General features: G+C 42.9%; 21 protein-coding genes across 21 annotated transcripts; 14 read left to right on the top strand and 7 right to left on the bottom strand.

Moving 5' to 3' along the window:
- Nucleotides 1–144: 144 nt before the first annotated feature.
- On the bottom strand, nt 145–594 carry LOC146738213 (histone H2A-like). The gene has a single exon (XM_085503677.1). The coding sequence runs from the start codon at nt 520–522 to the stop codon at nt 145–147; it is 378 nt and encodes a 125-aa protein (XP_085359803.1). The 5' UTR covers nt 523–594.
- A 257-nt stretch (nt 595–851) lies between these two features.
- On the top strand, nt 852–1,226 carry LOC146738214 (histone H2B, gonadal-like). The gene has a single exon (XM_085503678.1). The coding sequence runs from the start codon at nt 852–854 to the stop codon at nt 1,224–1,226; it is 375 nt and encodes a 124-aa protein (XP_085359804.1).
- A 1,102-nt stretch (nt 1,227–2,328) lies between these two features.
- On the top strand, nt 2,329–2,640 carry LOC146738215 (histone H4). The gene has a single exon (XM_085503876.1). The coding sequence runs from the start codon at nt 2,329–2,331 to the stop codon at nt 2,638–2,640; it is 312 nt and encodes a 103-aa protein (XP_085360002.1).
- Nucleotides 2,641–3,469: 829 nt separating this feature from the next.
- Nucleotides 3,470–3,919, bottom strand: LOC146738216 (histone H2A-like). The gene has a single exon (XM_085503679.1). The coding sequence runs from the start codon at nt 3,845–3,847 to the stop codon at nt 3,470–3,472; it is 378 nt and encodes a 125-aa protein (XP_085359805.1). The 5' UTR covers nt 3,848–3,919.
- Nucleotides 3,920–4,176: 257 nt separating this feature from the next.
- LOC146738217 (histone H2B, gonadal-like) lies at nt 4,177–4,551 on the top strand. Its single transcript, XM_085503680.1, has one exon. The coding sequence runs from the start codon at nt 4,177–4,179 to the stop codon at nt 4,549–4,551; it is 375 nt and encodes a 124-aa protein (XP_085359806.1).
- Nucleotides 4,552–5,649: 1,098 nt separating this feature from the next.
- LOC146738218 (histone H4) lies at nt 5,650–5,961 on the top strand. The gene has a single exon (XM_085503877.1). The coding sequence runs from the start codon at nt 5,650–5,652 to the stop codon at nt 5,959–5,961; it is 312 nt and encodes a 103-aa protein (XP_085360003.1).
- An 828-nt stretch (nt 5,962–6,789) lies between these two features.
- LOC146738219 (histone H2A-like) lies at nt 6,790–7,239 on the bottom strand. The gene has a single exon (XM_085503681.1). It carries the CDS (start codon nt 7,165–7,167, stop codon nt 6,790–6,792), a length of 378 nt encoding a protein of 125 aa, XP_085359807.1. The 5' UTR covers nt 7,168–7,239.
- Nucleotides 7,240–7,496: 257 nt separating this feature from the next.
- LOC146738220 (histone H2B, gonadal-like) lies at nt 7,497–7,871 on the top strand. Its single transcript, XM_085503682.1, has one exon. It carries the CDS (start codon nt 7,497–7,499, stop codon nt 7,869–7,871), a length of 375 nt encoding a protein of 124 aa, XP_085359808.1.
- A 1,102-nt stretch (nt 7,872–8,973) lies between these two features.
- On the top strand, nt 8,974–9,285 carry LOC146738221 (histone H4). Its single transcript, XM_085503878.1, has one exon. It carries the CDS (start codon nt 8,974–8,976, stop codon nt 9,283–9,285), a length of 312 nt encoding a protein of 103 aa, XP_085360004.1.
- Nucleotides 9,286–10,118: 833 nt separating this feature from the next.
- LOC146738222 (histone H2A-like) lies at nt 10,119–10,568 on the bottom strand. Its single transcript, XM_085503683.1, has one exon. It carries the CDS (start codon nt 10,494–10,496, stop codon nt 10,119–10,121), a length of 378 nt encoding a protein of 125 aa, XP_085359809.1. The 5' UTR covers nt 10,497–10,568.
- A 257-nt stretch (nt 10,569–10,825) lies between these two features.
- On the top strand, nt 10,826–11,200 carry LOC146738223 (histone H2B, gonadal-like). Its single transcript, XM_085503684.1, has one exon. It carries the CDS (start codon nt 10,826–10,828, stop codon nt 11,198–11,200), a length of 375 nt encoding a protein of 124 aa, XP_085359810.1.
- A 1,102-nt stretch (nt 11,201–12,302) lies between these two features.
- Nucleotides 12,303–12,614, top strand: LOC146738224 (histone H4). Its single transcript, XM_085503879.1, has one exon. It carries the CDS (start codon nt 12,303–12,305, stop codon nt 12,612–12,614), a length of 312 nt encoding a protein of 103 aa, XP_085360005.1.
- An 833-nt stretch (nt 12,615–13,447) lies between these two features.
- LOC146738225 (histone H2A-like) lies at nt 13,448–13,897 on the bottom strand. The gene has a single exon (XM_085503685.1). It carries the CDS (start codon nt 13,823–13,825, stop codon nt 13,448–13,450), a length of 378 nt encoding a protein of 125 aa, XP_085359811.1. The 5' UTR covers nt 13,826–13,897.
- A 257-nt stretch (nt 13,898–14,154) lies between these two features.
- On the top strand, nt 14,155–14,529 carry LOC146738226 (histone H2B, gonadal-like). Its single transcript, XM_085503686.1, has one exon. The coding sequence runs from the start codon at nt 14,155–14,157 to the stop codon at nt 14,527–14,529; it is 375 nt and encodes a 124-aa protein (XP_085359812.1).
- A 1,102-nt stretch (nt 14,530–15,631) lies between these two features.
- LOC146738227 (histone H4) lies at nt 15,632–15,943 on the top strand. The gene has a single exon (XM_085503880.1). It carries the CDS (start codon nt 15,632–15,634, stop codon nt 15,941–15,943), a length of 312 nt encoding a protein of 103 aa, XP_085360006.1.
- An 833-nt stretch (nt 15,944–16,776) lies between these two features.
- Nucleotides 16,777–17,226, bottom strand: LOC146738228 (histone H2A-like). Its single transcript, XM_085503687.1, has one exon. It carries the CDS (start codon nt 17,152–17,154, stop codon nt 16,777–16,779), a length of 378 nt encoding a protein of 125 aa, XP_085359813.1. The 5' UTR covers nt 17,155–17,226.
- A 257-nt stretch (nt 17,227–17,483) lies between these two features.
- LOC146738229 (histone H2B, gonadal-like) lies at nt 17,484–17,858 on the top strand. Its single transcript, XM_085503688.1, has one exon. The coding sequence runs from the start codon at nt 17,484–17,486 to the stop codon at nt 17,856–17,858; it is 375 nt and encodes a 124-aa protein (XP_085359814.1).
- A 1,106-nt stretch (nt 17,859–18,964) lies between these two features.
- LOC146738230 (histone H4) lies at nt 18,965–19,276 on the top strand. Its single transcript, XM_085503881.1, has one exon. It carries the CDS (start codon nt 18,965–18,967, stop codon nt 19,274–19,276), a length of 312 nt encoding a protein of 103 aa, XP_085360007.1.
- Nucleotides 19,277–20,095: 819 nt separating this feature from the next.
- LOC146738231 (histone H2A-like) lies at nt 20,096–20,545 on the bottom strand. Its single transcript, XM_085503689.1, has one exon. It carries the CDS (start codon nt 20,471–20,473, stop codon nt 20,096–20,098), a length of 378 nt encoding a protein of 125 aa, XP_085359815.1. The 5' UTR covers nt 20,474–20,545.
- A 257-nt stretch (nt 20,546–20,802) lies between these two features.
- On the top strand, nt 20,803–21,177 carry LOC146738232 (histone H2B, gonadal-like). Its single transcript, XM_085503690.1, has one exon. The coding sequence runs from the start codon at nt 20,803–20,805 to the stop codon at nt 21,175–21,177; it is 375 nt and encodes a 124-aa protein (XP_085359816.1).
- Nucleotides 21,178–22,279: 1,102 nt separating this feature from the next.
- LOC146738233 (histone H4) lies at nt 22,280–22,591 on the top strand. Its single transcript, XM_085503882.1, has one exon. It carries the CDS (start codon nt 22,280–22,282, stop codon nt 22,589–22,591), a length of 312 nt encoding a protein of 103 aa, XP_085360008.1.
- Nucleotides 22,592–23,063: the final 472 nt, after the last annotated feature.

Raw genomic sequence — 23,063 nt, forward strand, 5'->3', positions numbered from 1 at the left:
TGCGATTCTGAGTGCTACGCTAATTCTACACTCGTTCACAACAACACACATCATTTATAATTATTACGGTAGTTCTCTTTTTAAAGGATGTGGTGGCCCTGAAAAGGGCCGTTTGGTTTGTGTATGCAGTGCATACTTAGTGGTTTACTTGGATTTAGGGTTGGACTTCTTTGGCAGGAGAACGGCCTGGATATTAGGCAATACACCACCCTGGGCGATGGTGACTCCCGACATGAGCTTGTTCAACTCCTCGTCGTTTCGGACAGCAAGCTGTAAGTGACGTGGAATGATCCTGGACTTCTTGTTGTCACGAGCGGCGTTACCGGCCAACTCCAGTATTTCCGCGGCCAAGTACTCGAGTACTGCAGCCAAATATACAGGAGCGCCGGCACCAACACGCTCGGCATAATTGCCTTTTCTTAAGAATCGGTGTACGCGACCTACTGGGAACTGGAGACCAGCACGGGATAAACGAGTCTTGGACTTGCCCTTTGCCTTACCACCTTTTCCACGACCAGACATGATTGTATGTTAACTATTCGGCTCGAACTAGGACGAGAATGATACTGCGGGTATCTCACTGGCTGTTTTTATACACCCGACCCGGATTCCGATTGCAAATATATACTTCCAATCAGAATTGAGGATAGAGATGAATAGCATTCAGTCAGCGCCTCAACAATGACAATGAACACTTTGAATGAAAAAAACCCTAAAAAACTGTGTTTTCTCTTGCGTTCGTTTAGTTTTGGCGCGCTTGGTTTAGAATCCTTCATTAGCATATCGTTCGCTATAAATAGTGAATCAACGCCAATGACTGTCACTTTGAACTTCATCCTCATACGTTCAACATGCCTCCCAAAACTAGTGGTAAAGCAGCAAAGAAAGGCGGTAAGGCTAAGGCCACCCGTCCTACTGGCGACAAGAGAAAGCGAAAGAGAGGTAGAAAAGAATCCTACGGTATTTACATCTACAAGGTATTGAAGCAAGTTCACCCAGACACTGGTGTGTCATCCAAGGCTATGTCGATCATGAACAGCTTCGTCAACGACATATTTGAACGTATCGCCACAGAGGCCTCCAGGTTGGCACACTACAACAAGCGTAGAACCATTACCAGCAGAGAGGTTCAGACCGCTGTCCGTCTTCTTTTGCCCGGTGAGCTTGCCAAACATGCAGTCAGTGAAGGAACAAAAGCAGTCACCAAGTATACCAGTTCGAAGTAGTATGCTTGTCATACACAAACCAAACGGCCCTTTTCAGGGCCACCACATCCTCCAAAAAGAGAACTACCGTGAAAAAAAAAACTCACAACATGCACCTAGAGCTGCCTACTAATGCAGTGTTATATGACATATATGAGCTTACACATGGAAATAAATATACCATTACACGAATGAATGAAGGAATACATAAATAAACAGATAAAATAAATAAATCAATATGTTTGAATTATTGTTGTAAGGTTGTATAAATAAGAATGTTGTAACGTTTATGAAAACATGCGTATTGGAAAATGTACCTATTCGTTAAAGTAATGCTAATAAACACAGCGATATCAATACGTGGAAAATCTTAACCACGGGTATTCGTCTATATACATAGCTTAATGTGTTCTCGTCCATGTCGCATCTTGTAATTGGAAGTTGCGAGCAAAGTTGGTGGACTCGGTCGTTGTCTTAACAATGTTCGTAACTCTTGCATTAAGACACGTAACACTTAAATTGTTCCACCACTGTGTCCATTCAATACAAACTCTAACTGTTTACGTAAGTGCAAATCACACATTGCTCGTTCGGTTTGACGAATTGCGTAATGTGTACGCTTTACATTACATCGTGTAGCAAGGAGACCGGGTTTGGAAAGTGTGATTCATTACATTTTCTGGTATGTTTAATGCAAAGTACACCAGTATCTGTGTCATGTATATTGATTAAAACGTCAAATGTGCCCTACATTCGTTTACCGTCGTCGCCCGACTCAGAACTGTAATAATTATTTACAGTTTCGATCGTGTTGGGCTGAATAAAACAAACACGAGTTCGTGATACATAAGAAGAGAGTGGGACTAAAGTCGGATTCGACCGTCGTCTGAAAGGTCATTGACCCCACCACGCGCTCTCCTATTGGTTGTGACTAATGGCCAATCAGCGGCGATGTTGATTGAAACGTAAAATATAATTGGTGCGAATTATTTGTCATTGTGCGTATCTGACAGAAGATTTTTCAAGTGCGTTGTGAGTCCTTTCACGTTCGCAACCAGACTATAAAGTGCGAGAGATTTGATCAATTTAGGCAGTTGACTTCTATACACTGAACTCATCAAACATGTCTGGTCGTGGCAAAGGAGGCAAGGGTCTTGGAAAGGGAGGCGCCAAGCGTCATCGTAAAGTTCTTCGCGATAATATTCAAGGTATCACCAAGCCAGCTATCCGACGTCTTGCACGTCGTGGTGGTGTCAAACGTATCTCCGGTCTCATCTACGAAGAAACTCGGGGTGTATTGAAGGTGTTCTTAGAGAATGTCATCCGTGACGCCGTCACCTACACAGAGCACGCCAAAAGAAAGACCGTCACCGCCATGGATGTCGTCTACGCACTAAAACGCCAGGGTCGTACATTGTACGGTTTTGGTGGATAAACGTAGAATATAAACCCAAACCAAACGGCCCTTTTCAGGGCCACCACATCCTCCAAAAAGAGAACTACCGTATTATAGTATGTATGTATGTGTCTGTGAACGTATATACGTATATTTAATGTTCATTTGCCAGTCAGTATAAGTAAATTTACCCGTTTTCCATTTCAAACAAGGCACTATAGTCGACTGAGGCTAGCTCTCTAATTTACTACTCCACCCAGTCGATAACATATTCCATACAATGCTAATCAGAATACCAGTACAGTGTGTCATGAATAAAGTGATTTACAATCGAAGCACACTCGCACAACTGGAACACCGAGACGAACTCATTTACAATCACCCGTTTTTCACATCAACTGATGCACTCGCGATCGTTTTACGCCACATACAAAATGCCTAATAATATATTAACACATAATACAGAGACGTCATTGCAAATAGCAACGTGTTTCCTTGCTTGGCGAATTGTGTATATACGTGGTGAGTGTGAGATGGATATATCGAAGCTTTAATGCATTTATCTCGATTGTTGTTTTGCATTTCCATGTGACTGCTACATTTGCGGGGAGAGCACGGTGTCACAAAAACGCCACCGAGAGCTGAGCTGTGTAGATACTATTGTTTTTTTTATTCAAATAACATCTCGCCGTGCTGCCGGCCTGCCTTCCCTTACAATAATATTTGCGATTCTGAGTGCTACGCTAATTCTACACTCGTTCACAACAACACACATCATTTATAATTATTACGGTAGTTCTCTTTTTAAAGGATGTGGTGGCCCTGAAAAGGGCCGTTTGGTTTGTGTATGCAGTGCATACTTAGTGGTTTACTTGGATTTAGGGTTGGACTTCTTTGGCAGGAGAACGGCCTGGATATTAGGCAATACACCACCCTGGGCGATGGTGACTCCCGACATGAGCTTGTTCAACTCCTCGTCGTTTCGGACAGCAAGCTGTAAGTGACGTGGAATGATCCTGGACTTCTTGTTGTCACGAGCGGCGTTACCGGCCAACTCCAGTATTTCCGCGGCCAAGTACTCGAGTACTGCAGCCAAATATACAGGAGCGCCGGCACCAACACGCTCGGCATAATTGCCTTTTCTTAAGAATCGGTGTACGCGACCTACTGGGAACTGGAGACCAGCACGGGATAAACGAGTCTTGGACTTGCCCTTTGCCTTACCACCTTTTCCACGACCAGACATGATTGTATGTTAACTATTCGGCTCGAACTAGGACGAGAATGATACTGCGGGTATCTCACTGGCTGTTTTTATACACCCGACCCGGATTCCGATTGCAAATATATACTTCCAATCAGAATTGAGGATAGAGATGAATAGCATTCAGTCAGCGCCTCAACAATGACAATGAACACTTTGAATGAAAAAAACCCTAAAAAACTGTGTTTTCTCTTGCGTTCGTTTAGTTTTGGCGCGCTTGGTTTAGAATCCTTCATTAGCATATCGTTCGCTATAAATAGTGAATCAACGCCAATGACTGTCACTTTGAACTTCATCCTCATACGTTCAACATGCCTCCCAAAACTAGTGGTAAAGCAGCAAAGAAAGGCGGTAAGGCTAAGGCCACCCGTCCTACTGGCGACAAGAGAAAGCGAAAGAGAGGTAGAAAAGAATCCTACGGTATTTACATCTACAAGGTATTGAAGCAAGTTCACCCAGACACTGGTGTGTCATCCAAGGCTATGTCGATCATGAACAGCTTCGTCAACGACATATTTGAACGTATCGCCACAGAGGCCTCCAGGTTGGCACACTACAACAAGCGTAGAACCATTACCAGCAGAGAGGTTCAGACCGCTGTCCGTCTTCTTTTGCCCGGTGAGCTTGCCAAACATGCAGTCAGTGAAGGAACAAAAGCAGTCACCAAGTATACCAGTTCGAAGTAGTATGCTTGTCATACACAAACCAAACGGCCCTTTTCAGGGCCACCACATCCTCCAAAAAGAGAACTACCGTGAAAAAAAAAACTCACAACTTGCACCTAGAGCTGCCTACTAATGCAGTGTTATATGACATATATGAGCTTACACATGGAAATAAATATACCATTACACGAATGAATGAAGGAATACATAAATAAACAGATAAAATAAATCAATATGTTTGAATTATTGTTGTAAGGTTGTATAAATAAGAATGTTGTAACGTTTATGAAAACATGCGTATTGGAAAATGTACCTATTCGTTAAAGTAATGCTAATAAACACAGCGATATCAATACGTGGAAAATCTTAACCACGGGTATTCGTCTATATACATAGCTTAATGTGTTCTCGTCCATGTCGCATCTTGTAATTGGAAGTTGCGAGCAAAGTTGGTGGACTCGGTCGTTGTCTTAACAATGTTCGTAACTCTTGCATTAAGACACGTAACACTTAAATTGTTCCACCACTGTGTCCATTCAATACAAACTCTAACTGTTTACGTAAGTGCAAATCACACATTGCTCGTTCGGTTTGACGAATTGCGTAATGTGTACGCTTTACATTACATCGTGTAGCAAGGAGACCGGGTTTGGAAAGTGTGATTCATTACATTTTCTGGTATGTTTAATGCAAAGTACACCAGTATCTGTGTCATGTATATTGATTAAAACGTCAAATGTGCCCTACATTCGTTTACCGTCGTCGCCCGACTCAGAACTGTAATAATTATTTACAGTTTCGATCGTGTTGGGCTGAATAAAACAAACACGAGTTCGTGATACATAAGAAGAGAGTGGGACTAAAGTCGGATTCGACCGTCGTCTGAAAGGTCATTGACCCCACCACGCGCTCTCCTATTGGTTGTGACTAATGGCCAATCAGCGGCGATGTTGATTGAAACGTAAAATATAATGGGTGCGAATTATTTGTCATTGTGCGTATCTGACAGAAGATTTTTCAAGTGCGTTGTGAGTCCTTTCACGTTCGCAACCAGACTATAAAGTGCGAGAGATTTGATCAATTTAGGCAGTTGACTTCTATACACTGAACTCATCAAACATGTCTGGTCGTGGCAAAGGAGGCAAGGGTCTTGGAAAGGGAGGCGCCAAGCGTCATCGTAAAGTTCTTCGCGATAATATTCAAGGTATCACCAAGCCAGCTATCCGACGTCTTGCACGTCGTGGTGGTGTCAAACGTATCTCCGGTCTCATCTACGAAGAAACTCGGGGTGTATTGAAGGTGTTCTTAGAGAATGTCATCCGTGACGCCGTCACCTACACAGAGCACGCCAAAAGAAAGACCGTCACCGCCATGGATGTCGTCTACGCACTAAAACGCCAGGGTCGTACATTGTACGGTTTTGGTGGATAAACGTAGAATATAAACCCAAACCAAACGGCCCTTTTCAGGGCCACCACATCCTCCAAAAAGAGAACTACCGTATTATAGTATGTATGTATGTGTCTGTGAACGTATATACATATATTTAATGTTCATTTGCCAGTCAGTATAAGTAAATTTACCCGTTTTCCATTTCAAACAAGGCACTATAGTCGACTGAGGCTAGCTCTCTAATTTACTACTCCACCCAGTCGATAACATATTCCATACAATGCTAATCAGAAGACCAGTACAGTGTGTCATGAATAAAGTGATTTACAATCGAAGCACACTCGCACAACTGGAACACCGAGACGAACTCATTTACAATCACCCGTTTTTCACATCAACTGATGCACTCGCGATCGTTTTACGCCACATACAAAATGCCTAATAATATATTAACACATAATACAGAGACGTCATTGCAAATAGCAACGTGTTTCCTTGCTTGGCGAATTGTGTATATACGTGGTGAGTGTGAGATGGATATATTGAAGCTTTAATGCATTTATCTCGATTGTTGTTTTGCATTTCCATGTGACTGCTGCATTTGCGGGGAGAGCACGGTGTCACAAAAACGCCACCGAGAGCTGAGCTGTGTAGATACTATTGTTTTTTTATTCAAATAACATCTCGCCGTGCTGCCGGCCTGCCTTCCCTTACAATAATATTTGCGATTCTGAGTGCTACGCTAATTCTACACTCGTTCACAACAACACACATCATTTATAATTATTACGGTAGTTCTCTTTTTGGAGGATGTGGTGGCCCTGAAAAGGGCCGTTTGGTTTGTGTATGCAGTGCATACTTAGTGGTTTACTTGGATTTAGGGTTGGACTTCTTTGGCAGGAGAACGGCCTGGATATTAGGCAATACACCACCCTGGGCGATGGTGACTCCCGACATGAGCTTGTTCAACTCCTCGTCGTTTCGGACAGCAAGCTGTAAGTGACGTGGAATGATCCTGGACTTCTTGTTGTCACGAGCGGCGTTACCGGCCAACTCCAGTATTTCCGCGGCCAAGTACTCGAGTACTGCAGCCAAATATACAGGAGCGCCGGCACCAACACGCTCGGCATAATTGCCTTTTCTTAAGAATCGGTGTACGCGACCTACTGGGAACTGGAGACCAGCACGGGATGAACGAGTCTTGGACTTGCCCTTTGCCTTACCACCTTTTCCACGACCAGACATGATTGTATGTTAACTATTCGGCTCGAACTAGGACGAGAATGATACTGCGGGTATCTCACTGGCTGTTTTTATACACCCGACCCGGATTCCGATTGCAAATATATACTTCCAATCAGAATTGAGGATAGAGATGAATAGCATTCAGTCAGCGCCTCAACAATGACAATGAACACTTTGAATGAAAAAAACCCTAAAAAACTGTGTTTTCTCTTGCGTTCGTTTAGTTTTGGCGCGCTTGGTTTAGAATCCTTCATTAGCATATCGTTCGCTATAAATAGTGAATCAACGCCAATGACTGTCACTTTGAACTTCATCCTCATACGTTCAACATGCCTCCCAAAACTAGTGGTAAAGCAGCAAAGAAAGGCGGTAAGGCTAAGGCCACCCGTCCTACTGGCGACAAGAGAAAGCGAAAGAGAGGTAGAAAAGAATCCTACGGTATTTACATCTACAAGGTATTGAAGCAAGTTCACCCAGACACTGGTGTGTCATCCAAGGCTATGTCGATCATGAACAGCTTCGTCAACGACATATTTGAACGTATCGCCACAGAGGCCTCCAGGTTGGCACACTACAACAAGCGTAGAACCATTACCAGCAGAGAGGTTCAGACCGCTGTCCGTCTTCTTTTGCCCGGTGAGCTTGCCAAACATGCAGTCAGTGAAGGAACAAAAGCAGTCACCAAATATACCAGTTCGAAGTAGTATGCTTGTCATACACAAACCAAACGGCCCTTTTCAGGGCCACCACATCCTCCAAAAAGAGAACTACCGTGAAAAAAAAACCTCACAACATGCACCTAGAGCTGCCCACTAATGCAGTGTTATATGACATATATGAGCTTACACATGGAAATAAATATACCATTACACGAATGAATGAAGGAATACATAAATAAACAGATAAAATAAATAAATCAATATGTTTGAATTATTGTTGTAAGGTTGTATAAATAAGAATGTTGTAACGTTTATGAAAACATGCGTATTGGAAAATGTACCTATTCGTTAAAGTAATGCTAATAAACACAGCGATATCAATACGTGGGAAATCTTAACCACGGGTATTCGTCTATATACATAGCTTAATGTGTTCTCGTCCATGTCGCATCTTGTAATTGGAAGTTGCGAGCAAAGTTGGTGGACTCGGTCGTTGTCTTAACAATGTTCGTAACTCTTGCATTAAGACACGTAACACTTAAATTGTTCCACCACTGTGTCCATTCAATACAAACTCTAACTGTTTACGTAAGTGCAAATCACACATTGCTCGTTCGGTTTGACGAATTGCGTAATGTGTACGCTTTACATTACATCGTGTAGCAAGGAGACCGGGTTTGGAAAGTGTGATTCATTACATTTTCTGGTATGTTTAATGCAAAGTACACCAGTATCTGTGTCATGTATATTGATTAAAACGTCAAATGTGCCCTACATTCGTTTACCGTCGTCGCCCGACTCAGAACTGTAATAATTATTTACAGTTTCGATCGTGTTGGGCTGAATAAAACAAACACGAGTTCGTGATACATAAGAAGAGAGTGGGACTAAAGTCGGATTCGACCGTCGTCTGAAAGGTCATTGACCCCACCACGCGCTCTCCTATTGGTTGTGACTAATGGCCAATCAGCGGCGATGTTGATTGAAACGTAAAATATAATGGGTGCGAATTATTTGTCATTGTGCGTATCTGACAGAAGATTTTTCAAGTGCGTTGTGAGTCCTTTCACGTTCGCAACCAGACTATAAAGTGCGAGAGATTTGATCAATTTAGGCAGTTGACTTCTATACACTGAACTCATCAAACATGTCTGGTCGTGGCAAAGGAGGCAAGGGTCTTGGAAAGGGAGGCGCCAAGCGTCATCGTAAAGTTCTTCGCGATAATATTCAAGGTATCACCAAGCCAGCTATCCGACGTCTTGCACGTCGTGGTGGTGTCAAACGTATCTCCGGTCTCATCTACGAAGAAACTCGGGGTGTATTGAAGGTGTTCTTAGAGAATGTCATCCGTGACGCCGTCACCTACACAGAGCACGCCAAAAGAAAGACCGTCACCGCCATGGATGTCGTCTACGCACTAAAACGCCAGGGTCGTACATTGTACGGTTTTGGTGGATAAACGTAGAATATAAACCCAAACCAAACGGCCCTTTTCAGGGCCACCACATCCTCCAAAAAGAGAACTACCGTATTATAGTATGTATGTATGTATGTGTCTGTGAACGTATATACGTATATTTAATGTTCATTTGCCAGTCAGTATAAGTAAATTTACCCGTTTTCCATTTCAAACAAGGCACTATAGTCGACTGAGGCTAGCTCTCTAATTTACTACTCCACCCAGTCGATAACATATTCCATACAATGCTAATCAGAAGACCAGTACAGTGTGTCATGAATAAAGTGATTTACAATCGAAGCACACTCGCACAACTGGAACACCGAGACGAACTCATTTACAATCACCCGTTTTTCACATCAACTGATGCACTCGCGATCGTTTTACGCCACATACAAAATGCCTAATAATATATTAACACATAATACAGAGACGTCATTGCAAATAGCAACGTGTTTCCTTGCTTGGCGAATTGTGTATATACGTGGTGAGTGTGAGATGGATATATTGAAGCTTTAATGCATTTATCTCGATTGTTGTTTTGCATTTCCATGTGACTGCTGCATTTGCGGGGAGAGCACGGTGTCACAAAAACGCCACCGAGAGCTGAGCTGTGTAGATACTATTGTTTTTTTTATTCAAATAACATCTCGCCGTGCTGCCGGCCTGCCTTCCCTTACAATAATATTTGCGATTCTGAGTGCTACGCTAATTCTACACTCGTTCACAACAACACACATCATTTATAATTATTACGGTAGTTCTCTTTTTGGAGGATGTGGTGGCCCTGAAAAGGGCCGTTTGGTTTGTGTATGCAGTGCATACTTAGTGGTTTACTTGGATTTAGGGTTGGACTTCTTTGGCAGGAGAACGGCCTGGATATTAGGCAATACACCACCCTGGGCGATGGTGACTCCCGACATGAGCTTGTTCAACTCCTCGTCGTTTCGGACAGCAAGCTGTAAGTGACGTGGAATGATCCTGGACTTCTTGTTGTCACGAGCGGCGTTACCGGCCAACTCCAGTATTTCCGCGGCCAAGTACTCGAGTACTGCAGCCAAATATACAGGAGCGCCGGCACCAACACGCTCGGCATAATTGCCTTTTCTTAAGAATCGGTGTACGCGACCTACTGGGAACTGGAGACCAGCACGGGATGAACGAGTCTTGGACTTGCCCTTTGCCTTACCACCTTTTCCACGACCAGACATGATTGTATGTTAACTATTCGGCTCGAACTAGGACGAGAATGATACTGCGGGTATCTCACTGGCTGTTTTTATACACCCGACCCGGATTCCGATTGCAAATATATACTTCCAATCAGAATTGAGGATAGAGATGAATAGCATTCAGTCAGCGCCTCAACAATGACAATGAACACTTTGAATGAAAAAAACCCTAAAAAACTGTGTTTTCTCTTGCGTTCGTTTAGTTTTGGCGCGCTTGGTTTAGAATCCTTCATTAGCATATCGTTCGCTATAAATAGTGAATCAACGCCAATGACTGTCACTTTGAACTTCATCCTCATACGTTCAACATGCCTCCCAAAACTAGTGGTAAAGCAGCAAAGAAAGGCGGTAAGGCTAAGGCCACCCGTCCTACTGGCGACAAGAGAAAGCGAAAGAGAGGTAGAAAAGAATCCTACGGTATTTACATCTACAAGGTATTGAAGCAAGTTCACCCAGACACTGGTGTGTCATCCAAGGCTATGTCGATCATGAACAGCTTCGTCAACGACATATTTGAACGTATCGCCACAGAGGCCTCCAGGTTGGCACACTACAACAAGCGTAGAACCATTACCAGCAGAGAGGTTCAGACCGCTGTCCGTCTTCTTTTGCCCGGTGAGCTTGCCAAACATGCAGTCAGTGAAGGAACAAAAGCAGTCACCAAATATACCAGTTCGAAGTAGTATGCTTGTCATACACAAACCAAACGGCCCTTTTCAGGGCCACCACATCCTCCAAAAAGAGAACTACCGTGAAAAAAAAACCTCACAACATGCACCTAGAGCTGCCCACTAATGCAGTGTTATATGACATATATGAGCTTACACATGGAAATAAATATACCATTACACGAATGAATGAAGGAATACATAAATAAACAGATAAAATAAATAAATCAATATGTTTGAATTATTGTTGTAAGGTTGTATAAATAAGAATGTTGTAACGTTTATGAAAACATGCGTATTGGAAAATGTACCTATTCGTTAAAGTAATGCTAATAAACACAGCGATATCAATACGTGGGAAATCTTAACCACGGGTATTCGTCTATATACATAGCTTAATGTGTTCTCGTCCATGTCGCATCTTGTAATTGGAAGTTGCGAGCAAAGTTGGTGGACTCGGTCGTTGTCTTAACAATGTTCGTAACTCTTGCATTAAGACACGTAACACTTAAATTGTTCCACCACTGTGTCCATTCAATACAAACTCTAACTGTTTACGTAAGTGCAAATCACACATTGCTCGTTCGGTTTGACGAATTGCGTAATGTGTACGCTTTACATTACATCGTGTAGCAAGGAGACCGGGTTTGGAAAGTGTGATTCATTACATTTTCTGGTATGTTTAATGCAAAGTACACCAGTATCTGTGTCATGTATATTGATTAAAACGTCAAATGTGCCCTACATTCGTTTACCGTCGTCGCCCGACTCAGAACTGTAATAATTATTTACAGTTTCGATCGTGTTGGGCTGAATAAAACAAACACGAGTTCGTGATACATAAGAAGAGAGTGGGACTAAAGTCGGATTCGACCGTCGTCTGAAAGGTCATTGACCCCACCACGCGCTCTCCTATTGGTTGTGACTAATGGCCAATCAGCGGCGATGTTGATTGAAACGTAAAATATAATGGGTGCGAATTATTTGTCATTGTGCGTATCTGACAGAAGATTTTTCAAGTGCGTTGTGAGTCCTTTCACGTTCGCAACCAGACTATAAAGTGCGAGAGATTTGATCAATTTAGGCAGTTGACTTCTATACACTGAACTCATCAAACATGTCTGGTCGTGGCAAAGGAGGCAAGGGTCTTGGAAAGGGAGGCGCCAAGCGTCATCGTAAAGTTCTTCGCGATAATATTCAAGGTATCACCAAGCCAGCTATCCGACGTCTTGCACGTCGTGGTGGTGTCAAACGTATCTCCGGTCTCATCTACGAAGAAACTCGGGGTGTATTGAAGGTGTTCTTAGAGAATGTCATCCGTGACGCCGTCACCTACACAGAGCACGCCAAAAGAAAGACCGTCACCGCCATGGATGTCGTCTACGCACTAAAACGCCAGGGTCGTACATTGTACGGTTTTGGTGGATAAACGTAGAATATAAACCCAAACCAAACGGCCCTTTTCAGGGCCACCACATCCTCCAAAAAGAGAACTACCGTATTATAGTATGTATGTATGTATGTGTCTGTGAAGGTATATACGTATATTTAATGTTCATTTGCCAGTCAGTATAAGTAAATTTACCCGTTTTCCATTTCAAACAAGGCACTATAGTCGACTGAGGCTAGCTCTCTAATTTACTACTCCACCCAGTCGATAACATATTCCATACAATGCTAATCAGAAGACCAGTACAGTGTGTCATGAATAAAGTGATTTACAATCGAAGCACACTCGCACAACTGGAACACCGAGACGAACTCATTTACAATCACCCGTTTTTCACATCAACTGATGCACTCGCGATCGTTTTACGCCACATACAAAATGCCTAATAATATATTAACACATAATACAGAGACGTCATTGCAAATAGCAACGTGTTTCCTTGCTTGGCGAATTGTGTATATACGTGGTGAGTGTGAGATGGATATATTGAAGCTTTAATGCATTTATCTCGATTGTTGTTTTGCATTTCCATGTGACTGCTGCATTTGCGGGGAGAGCACGGTGTCACAAAAACGCCACCGAGAGCTGAGCTGTGTAGATACTATTGTTTTTTTTATTCAAATAACATCTCGCCGTGCTGCCGGCCTGCCTTCCCTTACAATAATATTTGCGATTCTGAGTGCTACGCTAATTCTACACTCGTTCACAACAACACACATCATTTATAATTATTACGGTAGTTCTCTTTTTGGAGGATGTGGTGGCCCTGAAAAGGGCCGTTTGGTTTGTGTATGCAGTGCATACTTAGTGGTTTACTTGGATTTAGGGTTGGACTTCTTTGGCAGGAGAACGGCCTGGATATTAGGCAATACACCACCCTGGGCGATGGTGACTCCCGACATGAGCTTGTTCAACTCCTCGTCGTTTCGGACAGCAAGCTGTAAGTGACGTGGAATGATCCTGGACTTCTTGTTGTCACGAGCGGCGTTACCGGCCAACTCCAGTATTTCCGCGGCCAAGTACTCGAGTACTGCAGCCAAATATACAGGAGCGCCGGCACCAACACGCTCGGCATAATTGCCTTTTCTTAAGAATCGGTGTACGCGACCTACTGGGAACTGGAGACCAGCACGGGATGAACGAGTCTTGGACTTGCCCTTTGCCTTACCACCTTTTCCACGACCAGACATGATTGTATGTTAACTATTCGGCTCGAACTAGGACGAGAATGATACTGCGGGTATCTCACTGGCTGTTTTTATACACCCGACCCGGATTCCGATTGCAAATATATACTTCCAATCAGAATTGAGGATAGAGATGAATAGCATTCAGTCAGCGCCTCAACAATGACAATGAACACTTTGAATGAAAAAAACCCTAAAAAACTGTGTTTTCTCTTGCGGTCGTTTAGTTTTGGCGCGCTTGGTTTAGAATCCTTCATTAGCATATCGTTCGCTATAAATAGTGAATCAACGCCAATGACTGTCACTTTGAACTTCATCCTCATACGTTCAACATGCCTCCCAAAACTAGTGGTAAAGCAGCAAAGAAAGGCGGTAAGGCTAAGGCCACCCGTCCTACTGGCGACAAGAGAAAGCGAAAGAGAGGTAGAAAAGAATCCTACGGTATTTACATCTACAAGGTATTGAAGCAAGTTCACCCAGACACTGGTGTGTCATCCAAGGCTATGTCGATCATGAACAGCTTCGTCAACGACATATTTGAACGTATCGCCACAGAGGCCTCCAGGTTGGCACACTACAACAAGCGTAGAACCATTACCAGCAGAGAGGTTCAGACCGCTGTCCGTCTTCTTTTGCCCGGTGAGCTTGCCAAACATGCAGTCAGTGAAGGAACAAAAGCAGTCACCAAATATACCAGTTCGAAGTAGTATGCTTGTCATACACACCCCAAACGGCCCTTTTCAGGGCCACCACATCCTCCAAAAAGAGAACTACCGTGAAAAAAAAACCTCACAACATGCACCTAGAGCTGCCCACTAATGCAGTGTTATATGACATATATGAGCTTACACATGGAAATAAATATACCATTACACGAATGAATGAAGGAATACATAAATAAACAGATAAAATAAATAAATCAATATGTTTGAATTATTGTTGTAAGGTTGTATAAATAAGAATGTTGTAACGTTTATGAAAACATGCGTATTGGAAAATGTACCTATTCGTTAAAGTAATGCTAATAAACACAGCGATATCAATACGTGGGAAATCTTAACCACGGGTATTCGTCTATATACATAGCTTAATGTGTTCTCGTCCATGTCGCATCTTGTAATTGGAAGTTGCGAGCAAAGTTGGTGGACTCGGTCGTTGTCTTAACAATGTTCGTAACTCTTGCATTAAGACACGTAACACTTAAATTGTTCCACCACTGTGTCCATTCAATACAAACTCTAACTGTTTACGTAAGTGCAAATCACACATTGCTCGTTCGGTTTGACGAATTGCGTAATGTGTACGCTTTACATTACATCGTGTAGCAAGGAGACCGGGTTTGGAAAGTGTGATTCATTACATTTTCTGGTATGTTTAATGCAAAGTACACCAGTATCTGTGTCATGTATATTGATTAAAACGTCAAATGTGCCCTACATTCGTTTACCGTCGTCGCCCGACTCAGAACTGTAATAATTATTTACAGTTTCGATCGTGTTGGGCTGAATAAAACAAACACGAGTTCGTGATACATAAGAAGAGAGTGGGACTAAAGTCGGATTCGACCGTCGTCTGAAAGGTCATTGACCCCACCACGCGCTCTCCTATTGGTTGTGACTAATGGCCAATCAGCGGCGATGTTGATTGAAACGTAAAATATAATGGGTGCGAATTATTTGTCATTGTGCGTATCTGACAGAAGATTTTTCAAGTGCGTTGTGAGTCCTTTCACGTTCGCAACCAGACTATAAAGTGCGAGAGATTTGATCAATTTAGGCAGTTGACTTCTATACACTGAACTCATCAAACATGTCTGGTCGTGGCAAAGGAGGCAAGGGTCTTGGAAAGGGAGGCGCCAAGCGTCATCGTAAAGTTCTTCGCGATAATATTCAAGGTATCACCAAGCCAGCTATCCGACGTCTTGCACGTCGTGGTGGTGTCAAACGTATCTCCGGTCTCATCTACGAAGAAACTCGGGGTGTATTGAAGGTGTTCTTAGAGAATGTCATCCGTGACGCCGTCACCTACACAGAGCACGCCAAAAGAAAGACCGTCACCGCCATGGATGTCGTCTACGCACTAAAACGCCAGGGTCGTACATTGTACGGTTTTGGTGGATAAACGTAGAATATAAACCCAAACCAAACGGCCCTTTTCAGGGCCACCACATCCTCCAAAAAGAGAACTACCGTATTATAGTATGTATGTATGTATGTGTCTGTGAAGGTATATACGTATATTTAATGTTCATTTGCCAGTCAGTATAAGTAAATTTACCCGTTTTCCATTTCAAACAAGGCACTATAGTCGACTGAGGCTAGCTCTCTAATTTACTACTCCACCCAGTCGATAACATATTCCATACAATGCTAATCAGAAGACCAGTACAGTGTGTCATGAATAAAGTGATTTACAATCGAAGCACACTCGCACAACTGGAACACCGAGACGAACTCATTTACAATCACCCGTTTTTCACATCAACTGATGCACTCGCGATCGTTATACGCCACATACAAAATGCCTAATAATATATTAACACATAATACAGAGACGTCATTGCAAATAGCAACGTGTTTCCTTGCTTGGCGAATTGTGTATATACGTGGTGAGTGTGAGATGGATATATTGAAGCTTTAATGCATTTATCTCGATTGTTGTTTTGCATTTCCATGTGACTGCTGCATTTGCGGGGAGAGCACGGTGTCACAAAAACGCCACCGAGAGCTGAGCTTTGTAGATACTATTGTTTTTTTCATTCAAATAACATCTCGCCGTGCTGCCGGCCTGCCTTCCCTTACAATAATATTTGCGATTCTGAGTGCTACGCTAATTCTACACTCGTTCACAACAACACACATCATTTATAATTATTACGGTAGTTCTCTTTTTGGAGGATGTGGTGGCCCTGAAAAGGGCCGTTTGGTTTGTGTATGCAGTGCATACTTAGTGGTTTACTTGGATTTAGGGTTGGACTTCTTTGGCAGGAGAACGGCCTGGATATTAGGCAATACACCACCCTGGGCGATGGTGACTCCCGACATGAGCTTGTTCAACTCCTCGTCGTTTCGGACAGCAAGCTGTAAGTGACGTGGAATGATCCTGGACTTCTTGTTGTCACGAGCGGCGTTACCGGCCAACTCCAGTATTTCCGCGGCCAAGTACTCGAGTACTGCAGCCAAATATACAGGAGCGCCGGCACCAACACGCTCGGCATAATTGCCTTTTCTTAAGAATCGGTGTACGCGACCTACTGGGAACTGGAGACCAGCACGGGATGAACGAGTCTTGGACTTGCCCTTTGCCTTACCACCTTTTCCACGACCAGACATGATTGTATGTTAACTATTCGGCTCGAACTAGGACGAGAATGATACTGCGGGTATCTCACTGGCTGTTTTTATACACCCGACCCGGATTCCGATTGCAAATATATACTTCCAATCAGAATTGAGGATAGAGATGAATAGCATTCAGTCAGCGCCTCAACAATGACAATGAACACTTTGAATGAAAAAAACCCTAAAAAACTGTGTTTTCTCTTGCGGTCGTTTAGTTTTGGCGCGCTTGGTTTAGAATCCTTCATTAGCATATCGTTCGCTATAAATAGTGAATCAACGCCAATGACTGTCACTTTGAACTTCATCCTCATACGTTCAACATGCCTCCCAAAACTAGTGGTAAAGCAGCAAAGAAAGGCGGTAAGGCTAAGGCCACCCGTCCTACTGGCGACAAGAGAAAGCGAAAGAGAGGTAGAAAAGAATCCTACGGTATTTACATCTACAAGGTATTGAAGCAAGTTCACCCAGACACTGGTGTGTCATCCAAGGCTATGTCGATCATGAACAGCTTCGTCAACGACATATTTGAACGTATCGCCACAGAGGCCTCCAGGTTGGCACACTACAACAAGCGTAGAACCATTACCAGCAGAGAGGTTCAGACCGCTGTCCGTCTTCTTTTGCCCGGTGAGCTTGCCAAACATGCAGTCAGTGAAGGAACAAAAGCAGTCACCAAATATACCAGTTCGAAGTAGTATGCTTGTCATACACACCCCAAACGGCCCTTTTCAGGGCCACCACATCCTCCAAAAAGAGAACTACCGTGAAAAAAAAACCTCACAACATGCACCTAGAGCTGCCCACTAATGCAGTGTTATATGACATATATGAGCTTACACATGGAAATAAATATACCATTACACGAATGAATGAATGAAGGAATACATAAATAAACAGATAAAATAAATAAATCAATATGTTTGAATTATTGTTGTAAGGTTGTATAAATAAGAATGTTGTAACGTTTATGAAAACATGCGTATTGGAAAATGTACCTATTCGTTAAAGTAATGCTAATAAACACAGCGATATCAATACGTGGGAAATCTTAACCACGGGTATTCGTCTATATACATAGCTTAATGTGTTCTCGTCCATGTCGCATCTTGTAATTGGAAGTTGCGAGCAAAGTTGGTGGACTCGGTCGTTGTCTTAACAATGTTCGTAACTCTTGCATTAAGACACGTAACACTTAAATTGTTCCACCACTGTGTCCATTCAATACAAACTCTAACTGTTTACGTAAGTGCAAATCACACATTGCTCGTTCGGTTTGACGAATTGCGTAATGTGTACGCTTTACATTACATCGTGTAGCAAGGAGACCGGGTTTGGAAAGTGTGATTCATTACATTTTCTGGTATGTTTAATGCAAAGTACACCAGTATCTGTGTCATGTATATTGATTAAAACGTCAAATGTGCCCTACATTCGTTTACCGTCGTCGCCCGACTCAGAACTGTAATAATTATTTACAGTTTCGATCGTGTTGGGCTGAATAAAACAAACACGAGTTCGTGATACATAAGAAGAGAGTGGGACTAAAGTCGGATTCGACCGTCGTCTGAAAGGTCATTGACCCCACCACGCGCTCTCCTATTGGTTGTGACTAATGGCCAATCAGCGGCGATGTTGATTGAAACGTAAAATATAATGGGTGCGAATTATTTGTCATTGTGCGTATCTGACAGAAGATTTTTCAAGTGCGTTGTGAGTCCTTTCACGTTCGCAACCAGACTATAAAGTGCGAGAGATTTGATCAATTTAGGCAGTTGACTTCTATACACTGAACTCATCAAACATGTCTGGTCGTGGCAAAGGAGGCAAGGGTCTTGGAAAGGGAGGCGCCAAGCGTCATCGTAAAGTTCTTCGCGATAATATTCAAGGTATCACCAAGCCAGCTATCCGACGTCTTGCACGTCGTGGTGGTGTCAAACGTATCTCCGGTCTCATCTACGAAGAAACTCGGGGTGTATTGAAGGTGTTCTTAGAGAATGTCATCCGTGACGCCGTCACCTACACAGAGCACGCCAAAAGAAAGACCGTCACCGCCATGGATGTCGTCTACGCACTAAAACGCCAGGGTCGTACATTGTACGGTTTTGGTGGATAAACGTAGAATATAAACCCAAACCAAACGGCCCTTTTCAGGGCCACCACATCCTCCAAAAAGAGAACTACCGTATTATAGTATGTATGTATGTATGTGTCTGTGAACGTATATACGTATATTTAATGTTCATTTGCCAGTCAGTATAAGTAAATTTACCCGTTTTCCATTTCAAACAAGGCACTATAGTCGACTGAGGCTAGCTCTCTAATTTACTACTCCACCCAGTCGATAACATATTCCATACAATGCTAATCAGAAGACCAGTACAGTGTGTCATGAATAAAGTGATTTACAATCGAAGCACACTCGCACAACTGGAACACCGAGACGAACTCATTTACAATCACCCGTTTTTCACATCAACTGATGCACTCGCGATCGTTTTACGCCTAATAATATATTAACACATAATACAGAGACGTCATTGCAAATAGCAACGTGTTTCCTTGCTTGGCGAATTGTGTATATACGTGGTGAGTGTGAGATGGATATATTGAAGCTTTAATGCATTTATCTCGATTGTTGTTTTGCATTTCCATGTGACTGCTGCATTTGCGGGGAGAGCACGGTGTCACAAAAACGCCACCGAGAGCTGAGCTGTGTAGATACTATTGTTTTTTTTATTCAAATAACATCTCGCCGTGCTGCCGGCCTGCCTTCCCTTACAATAATATTTGCGATTCTGAGTGCTACGCTAATTCTACACTCGTTCACAACAACACACATCATTTATAATTATTACGGTAGTTCTCTTTTTGGAGGATGTGGTGGCCCTGAAAAGGGCCGTTTGGTTTGTGTATGCAGTGCATACTTAGTGGTTTACTTGGATTTAGGGTTGGACTTCTTTGGCAGGAGAACGGCCTGGATATTAGGCAATACACCACCCTGGGCGATGGTGACTCCCGACATGAGCTTGTTCAACTCCTCGTCGTTTCGGACAGCAAGCTGTAAGTGACGTGGAATGATCCTGGACTTCTTGTTGTCACGAGCGGCGTTACCGGCCAACTCCAGTATTTCCGCGGCCAAGTACTCGAGTACTGCAGCCAAATATACAGGAGCGCCGGCACCAACACGCTCGGCATAATTGCCTTTTCTTAAGAATCGGTGTACGCGACCTACTGGGAACTGGAGACCAGCACGGGATGAACGAGTCTTGGACTTGCCCTTTGCCTTACCACCTTTTCCACGACCAGACATGATTGTATGTTAACTATTCGGCTCGAACTAGGACGAGAATGATACTGCGGGTATCTCACTGGCTGTTTTTATACACCCGACCCGGATTCCGATTGCAAATATATACTTCCAATCAGAATTGAGGATAGAGATGAATAGCATTCAGTCAGCGCCTCAACAATGACAATGAACACTTTGAATGAAAAAAACCCTAAAAAACTGTGTTTTCTCTTGCGTTCGTTTAGTTTTGGCGCGCTTGGTTTAGAATCCTTCATTAGCATATCGTTCGCTATAAATAGTGAATCAACGCCAATGACTGTCACTTTGAACTTCATCCTCATACGTTCAACATGCCTCCCAAAACTAGTGGTAAAGCAGCAAAGAAAGGCGGTAAGGCTAAGGCCACCCGTCCTACTGGCGACAAGAGAAAGCGAAAGAGAGGTAGAAAAGAATCCTACGGTATTTACATCTACAAGGTATTGAAGCAAGTTCACCCAGACACTGGTGTGTCATCCAAGGCTATGTCGATCATGAACAGCTTCGTCAACGACATATTTGAACGTATCGCCACAGAGGCCTCCAGGTTGGCACACTACAACAAGCGTAGAACCATTACCAGCAGAGAGGTTCAGACCGCTGTCCGTCTTCTTTTGCCCGGTGAGCTTGCCAAACATGCAGTCAGTGAAGGAACAAAAGCAGTCACCAAATATACCAGTTCGAAGTAGTATGCTTGTCATACACAAACCAAACGGCCCTTTTCAGGGCCACCACATCCTCCAAAAAGAGAACTACCGTGAAAAAAAAACCTCACAACATGCACCTAGAGCTGCCCACTAATGCAGTGTTATATGACATATATGAGCTTACACATGGAAATAAATATACCATTACACGAATGAATGAAGGAATACATAAATAAACAGATAAAATAAATAAATCAATATGTTTGAATTATTGTTGTAAGGTTGTATAAATAAGAATGTTGTAACGTTTATGAAAACATGCGTATTGGAAAATGTACCTATTCGTTAAAGTAATGCTAATAAACACAGCGATATCAATACGTGGGAAATCTTAACCACGGGTATTCGTCTATATACATAGCTTAATGTGTTCTCGTCCATGTCGCATCTTGTAATTGGAAGTTGCGAGCAAAGTTGGTGGACTCGGTCGTTGTCTTAACAATGTTCGTAACTCTTGCATTAAGACACGTAACACTTAAATTGTTCCACCACTGTGTCCATTCAATACAAACTCTAACTGTTTACGTAAGTGCAAATCACACATTGCTCGTTCGGTTTGACGAATTGCGTAATGTGTACGCTTTACATTACATCGTGTAGCAAGGAGACCGGGTTTGGAAAGTGTGATTCATTACATTTTCTGGTATGTTTAATGCAAAGTACACCAGTATCTGTGTCATGTATATTGATTAAAACGTCAAATGTGCCCTACATTCGTTTACCGTCGTCGCCCGACTCAGAACTGTAATAATTATTTACAGTTTCGATCGTGTTGGGCTGAATAAAACAAACACGAGTTCGTGATACATAAGAAGAGAGTGGGACTAAAGTCGGATTCGACCGTCGTCTGAAAGGTCATTGACCCCACCACGCGCTCTCCTATTGGTTGTGACTAATGGCCAATCAGCGGCGATGTTGATTGAAACGTAAAATATAATGGGTGCGAATTATTTGTCATTGTGCGTATCTGACAGAAGATTTTTCAAGTGCGTTGTGAGTCCTTTCACGTTCGCAACCAGACTATAAAGTGCGAGAGATTTGATCAATTTAGGCAGTTGACTTCTATACACTGAACTCATCAAACATGTCTGGTCGTGGCAAAGGAGGCAAGGGTCTTGGAAAGGGAGGCGCCAAGCGTCATCGTAAAGTTCTTCGCGATAATATTCAAGGTATCACCAAGCCAGCTATCCGACGTCTTGCACGTCGTGGTGGTGTCAAACGTATCTCCGGTCTCATCTACGAAGAAACTCGGGGTGTATTGAAGGTGTTCTTAGAGAATGTCATCCGTGACGCCGTCACCTACACAGAGCACGCCAAAAGAAAGACCGTCACCGCCATGGATGTCGTCTACGCACTAAAACGCCAGGGTCGTACATTGTACGGTTTTGGTGGATAAACGTAGAATATAAACCCAAACCAAACGGCCCTTTTCAGGGCCACCACATCCTCCAAAAAGAGAACTACCGTATTATAGTATGTATGTATGTATGTGTCTGTGAACGTATATACGTATATTTAATGTTCATTTGCCAGTCAGTATAAGTAAATTTACCCGTTTTCCATTTCAAACAAGGCACTATAGTCGACTGAGGCTAGCTCTCTAATTTACTACTCCACCCAGTCGATAACATATTCCATACAATGCTAATCAGAAGACCAGTACAGTGTGTCATGAATAAAGTGATTTACAATCGAAGCACACTCGCACAACTGGAACACCGAGACGAACTCATTTACAATCACCCGTTTTTCACATCAACTGATGCACTCGCGATCGTTTTACGCCTAATAATATATTAACACATAATACAGAGACGTCATTGCAAATAGCAACGTGTTTCCTTGCTTGGCGAATTGTGTATATACGT

The sequence above is a fragment of the Saccoglossus kowalevskii genome, chromosome 9, assembly GCF_978046115.1.
Source record: "Saccoglossus kowalevskii chromosome 9, keSacKowa6.1, whole genome shotgun sequence".
NCBI lineage: Eukaryota > Metazoa > Hemichordata > Enteropneusta > Harrimaniidae > Saccoglossus > Saccoglossus kowalevskii.

Bases quoted from the DNA above. Each gene is read 5' to 3' on its own strand.
- LOC146738220 (XM_085503682.1), top strand. From the start codon at position 7,497: ATGCCTCCCAAAACTAGTGGTAAAGCAGCAAAGAAAGGCGGTAAGGCT.
- LOC146738231 (XM_085503689.1), bottom strand. From the start codon at position 20,473: ATGTCTGGTCGTGGAAAAGGTGGTAAGGCAAAGGGCAAGTCCAAGACT.
- LOC146738229 (XM_085503688.1), top strand. From the start codon at position 17,484: ATGCCTCCCAAAACTAGTGGTAAAGCAGCAAAGAAAGGCGGTAAGGCT.
- LOC146738222 (XM_085503683.1), bottom strand. From the start codon at position 10,496: ATGTCTGGTCGTGGAAAAGGTGGTAAGGCAAAGGGCAAGTCCAAGACT.
- LOC146738230 (XM_085503881.1), top strand. From the start codon at position 18,965: ATGTCTGGTCGTGGCAAAGGAGGCAAGGGTCTTGGAAAGGGAGGCGCC.
- LOC146738214 (XM_085503678.1), top strand. From the start codon at position 852: ATGCCTCCCAAAACTAGTGGTAAAGCAGCAAAGAAAGGCGGTAAGGCT.
- LOC146738233 (XM_085503882.1), top strand. From the start codon at position 22,280: ATGTCTGGTCGTGGCAAAGGAGGCAAGGGTCTTGGAAAGGGAGGCGCC.
- LOC146738225 (XM_085503685.1), bottom strand. From the start codon at position 13,825: ATGTCTGGTCGTGGAAAAGGTGGTAAGGCAAAGGGCAAGTCCAAGACT.
- LOC146738221 (XM_085503878.1), top strand. From the start codon at position 8,974: ATGTCTGGTCGTGGCAAAGGAGGCAAGGGTCTTGGAAAGGGAGGCGCC.
- LOC146738223 (XM_085503684.1), top strand. From the start codon at position 10,826: ATGCCTCCCAAAACTAGTGGTAAAGCAGCAAAGAAAGGCGGTAAGGCT.
- LOC146738219 (XM_085503681.1), bottom strand. From the start codon at position 7,167: ATGTCTGGTCGTGGAAAAGGTGGTAAGGCAAAGGGCAAGTCCAAGACT.
- LOC146738213 (XM_085503677.1), bottom strand. From the start codon at position 522: ATGTCTGGTCGTGGAAAAGGTGGTAAGGCAAAGGGCAAGTCCAAGACT.
- LOC146738227 (XM_085503880.1), top strand. From the start codon at position 15,632: ATGTCTGGTCGTGGCAAAGGAGGCAAGGGTCTTGGAAAGGGAGGCGCC.
- LOC146738216 (XM_085503679.1), bottom strand. From the start codon at position 3,847: ATGTCTGGTCGTGGAAAAGGTGGTAAGGCAAAGGGCAAGTCCAAGACT.
- LOC146738232 (XM_085503690.1), top strand. From the start codon at position 20,803: ATGCCTCCCAAAACTAGTGGTAAAGCAGCAAAGAAAGGCGGTAAGGCT.
- LOC146738215 (XM_085503876.1), top strand. From the start codon at position 2,329: ATGTCTGGTCGTGGCAAAGGAGGCAAGGGTCTTGGAAAGGGAGGCGCC.
- LOC146738224 (XM_085503879.1), top strand. From the start codon at position 12,303: ATGTCTGGTCGTGGCAAAGGAGGCAAGGGTCTTGGAAAGGGAGGCGCC.
- LOC146738226 (XM_085503686.1), top strand. From the start codon at position 14,155: ATGCCTCCCAAAACTAGTGGTAAAGCAGCAAAGAAAGGCGGTAAGGCT.
- LOC146738217 (XM_085503680.1), top strand. From the start codon at position 4,177: ATGCCTCCCAAAACTAGTGGTAAAGCAGCAAAGAAAGGCGGTAAGGCT.
- LOC146738218 (XM_085503877.1), top strand. From the start codon at position 5,650: ATGTCTGGTCGTGGCAAAGGAGGCAAGGGTCTTGGAAAGGGAGGCGCC.
- LOC146738228 (XM_085503687.1), bottom strand. From the start codon at position 17,154: ATGTCTGGTCGTGGAAAAGGTGGTAAGGCAAAGGGCAAGTCCAAGACT.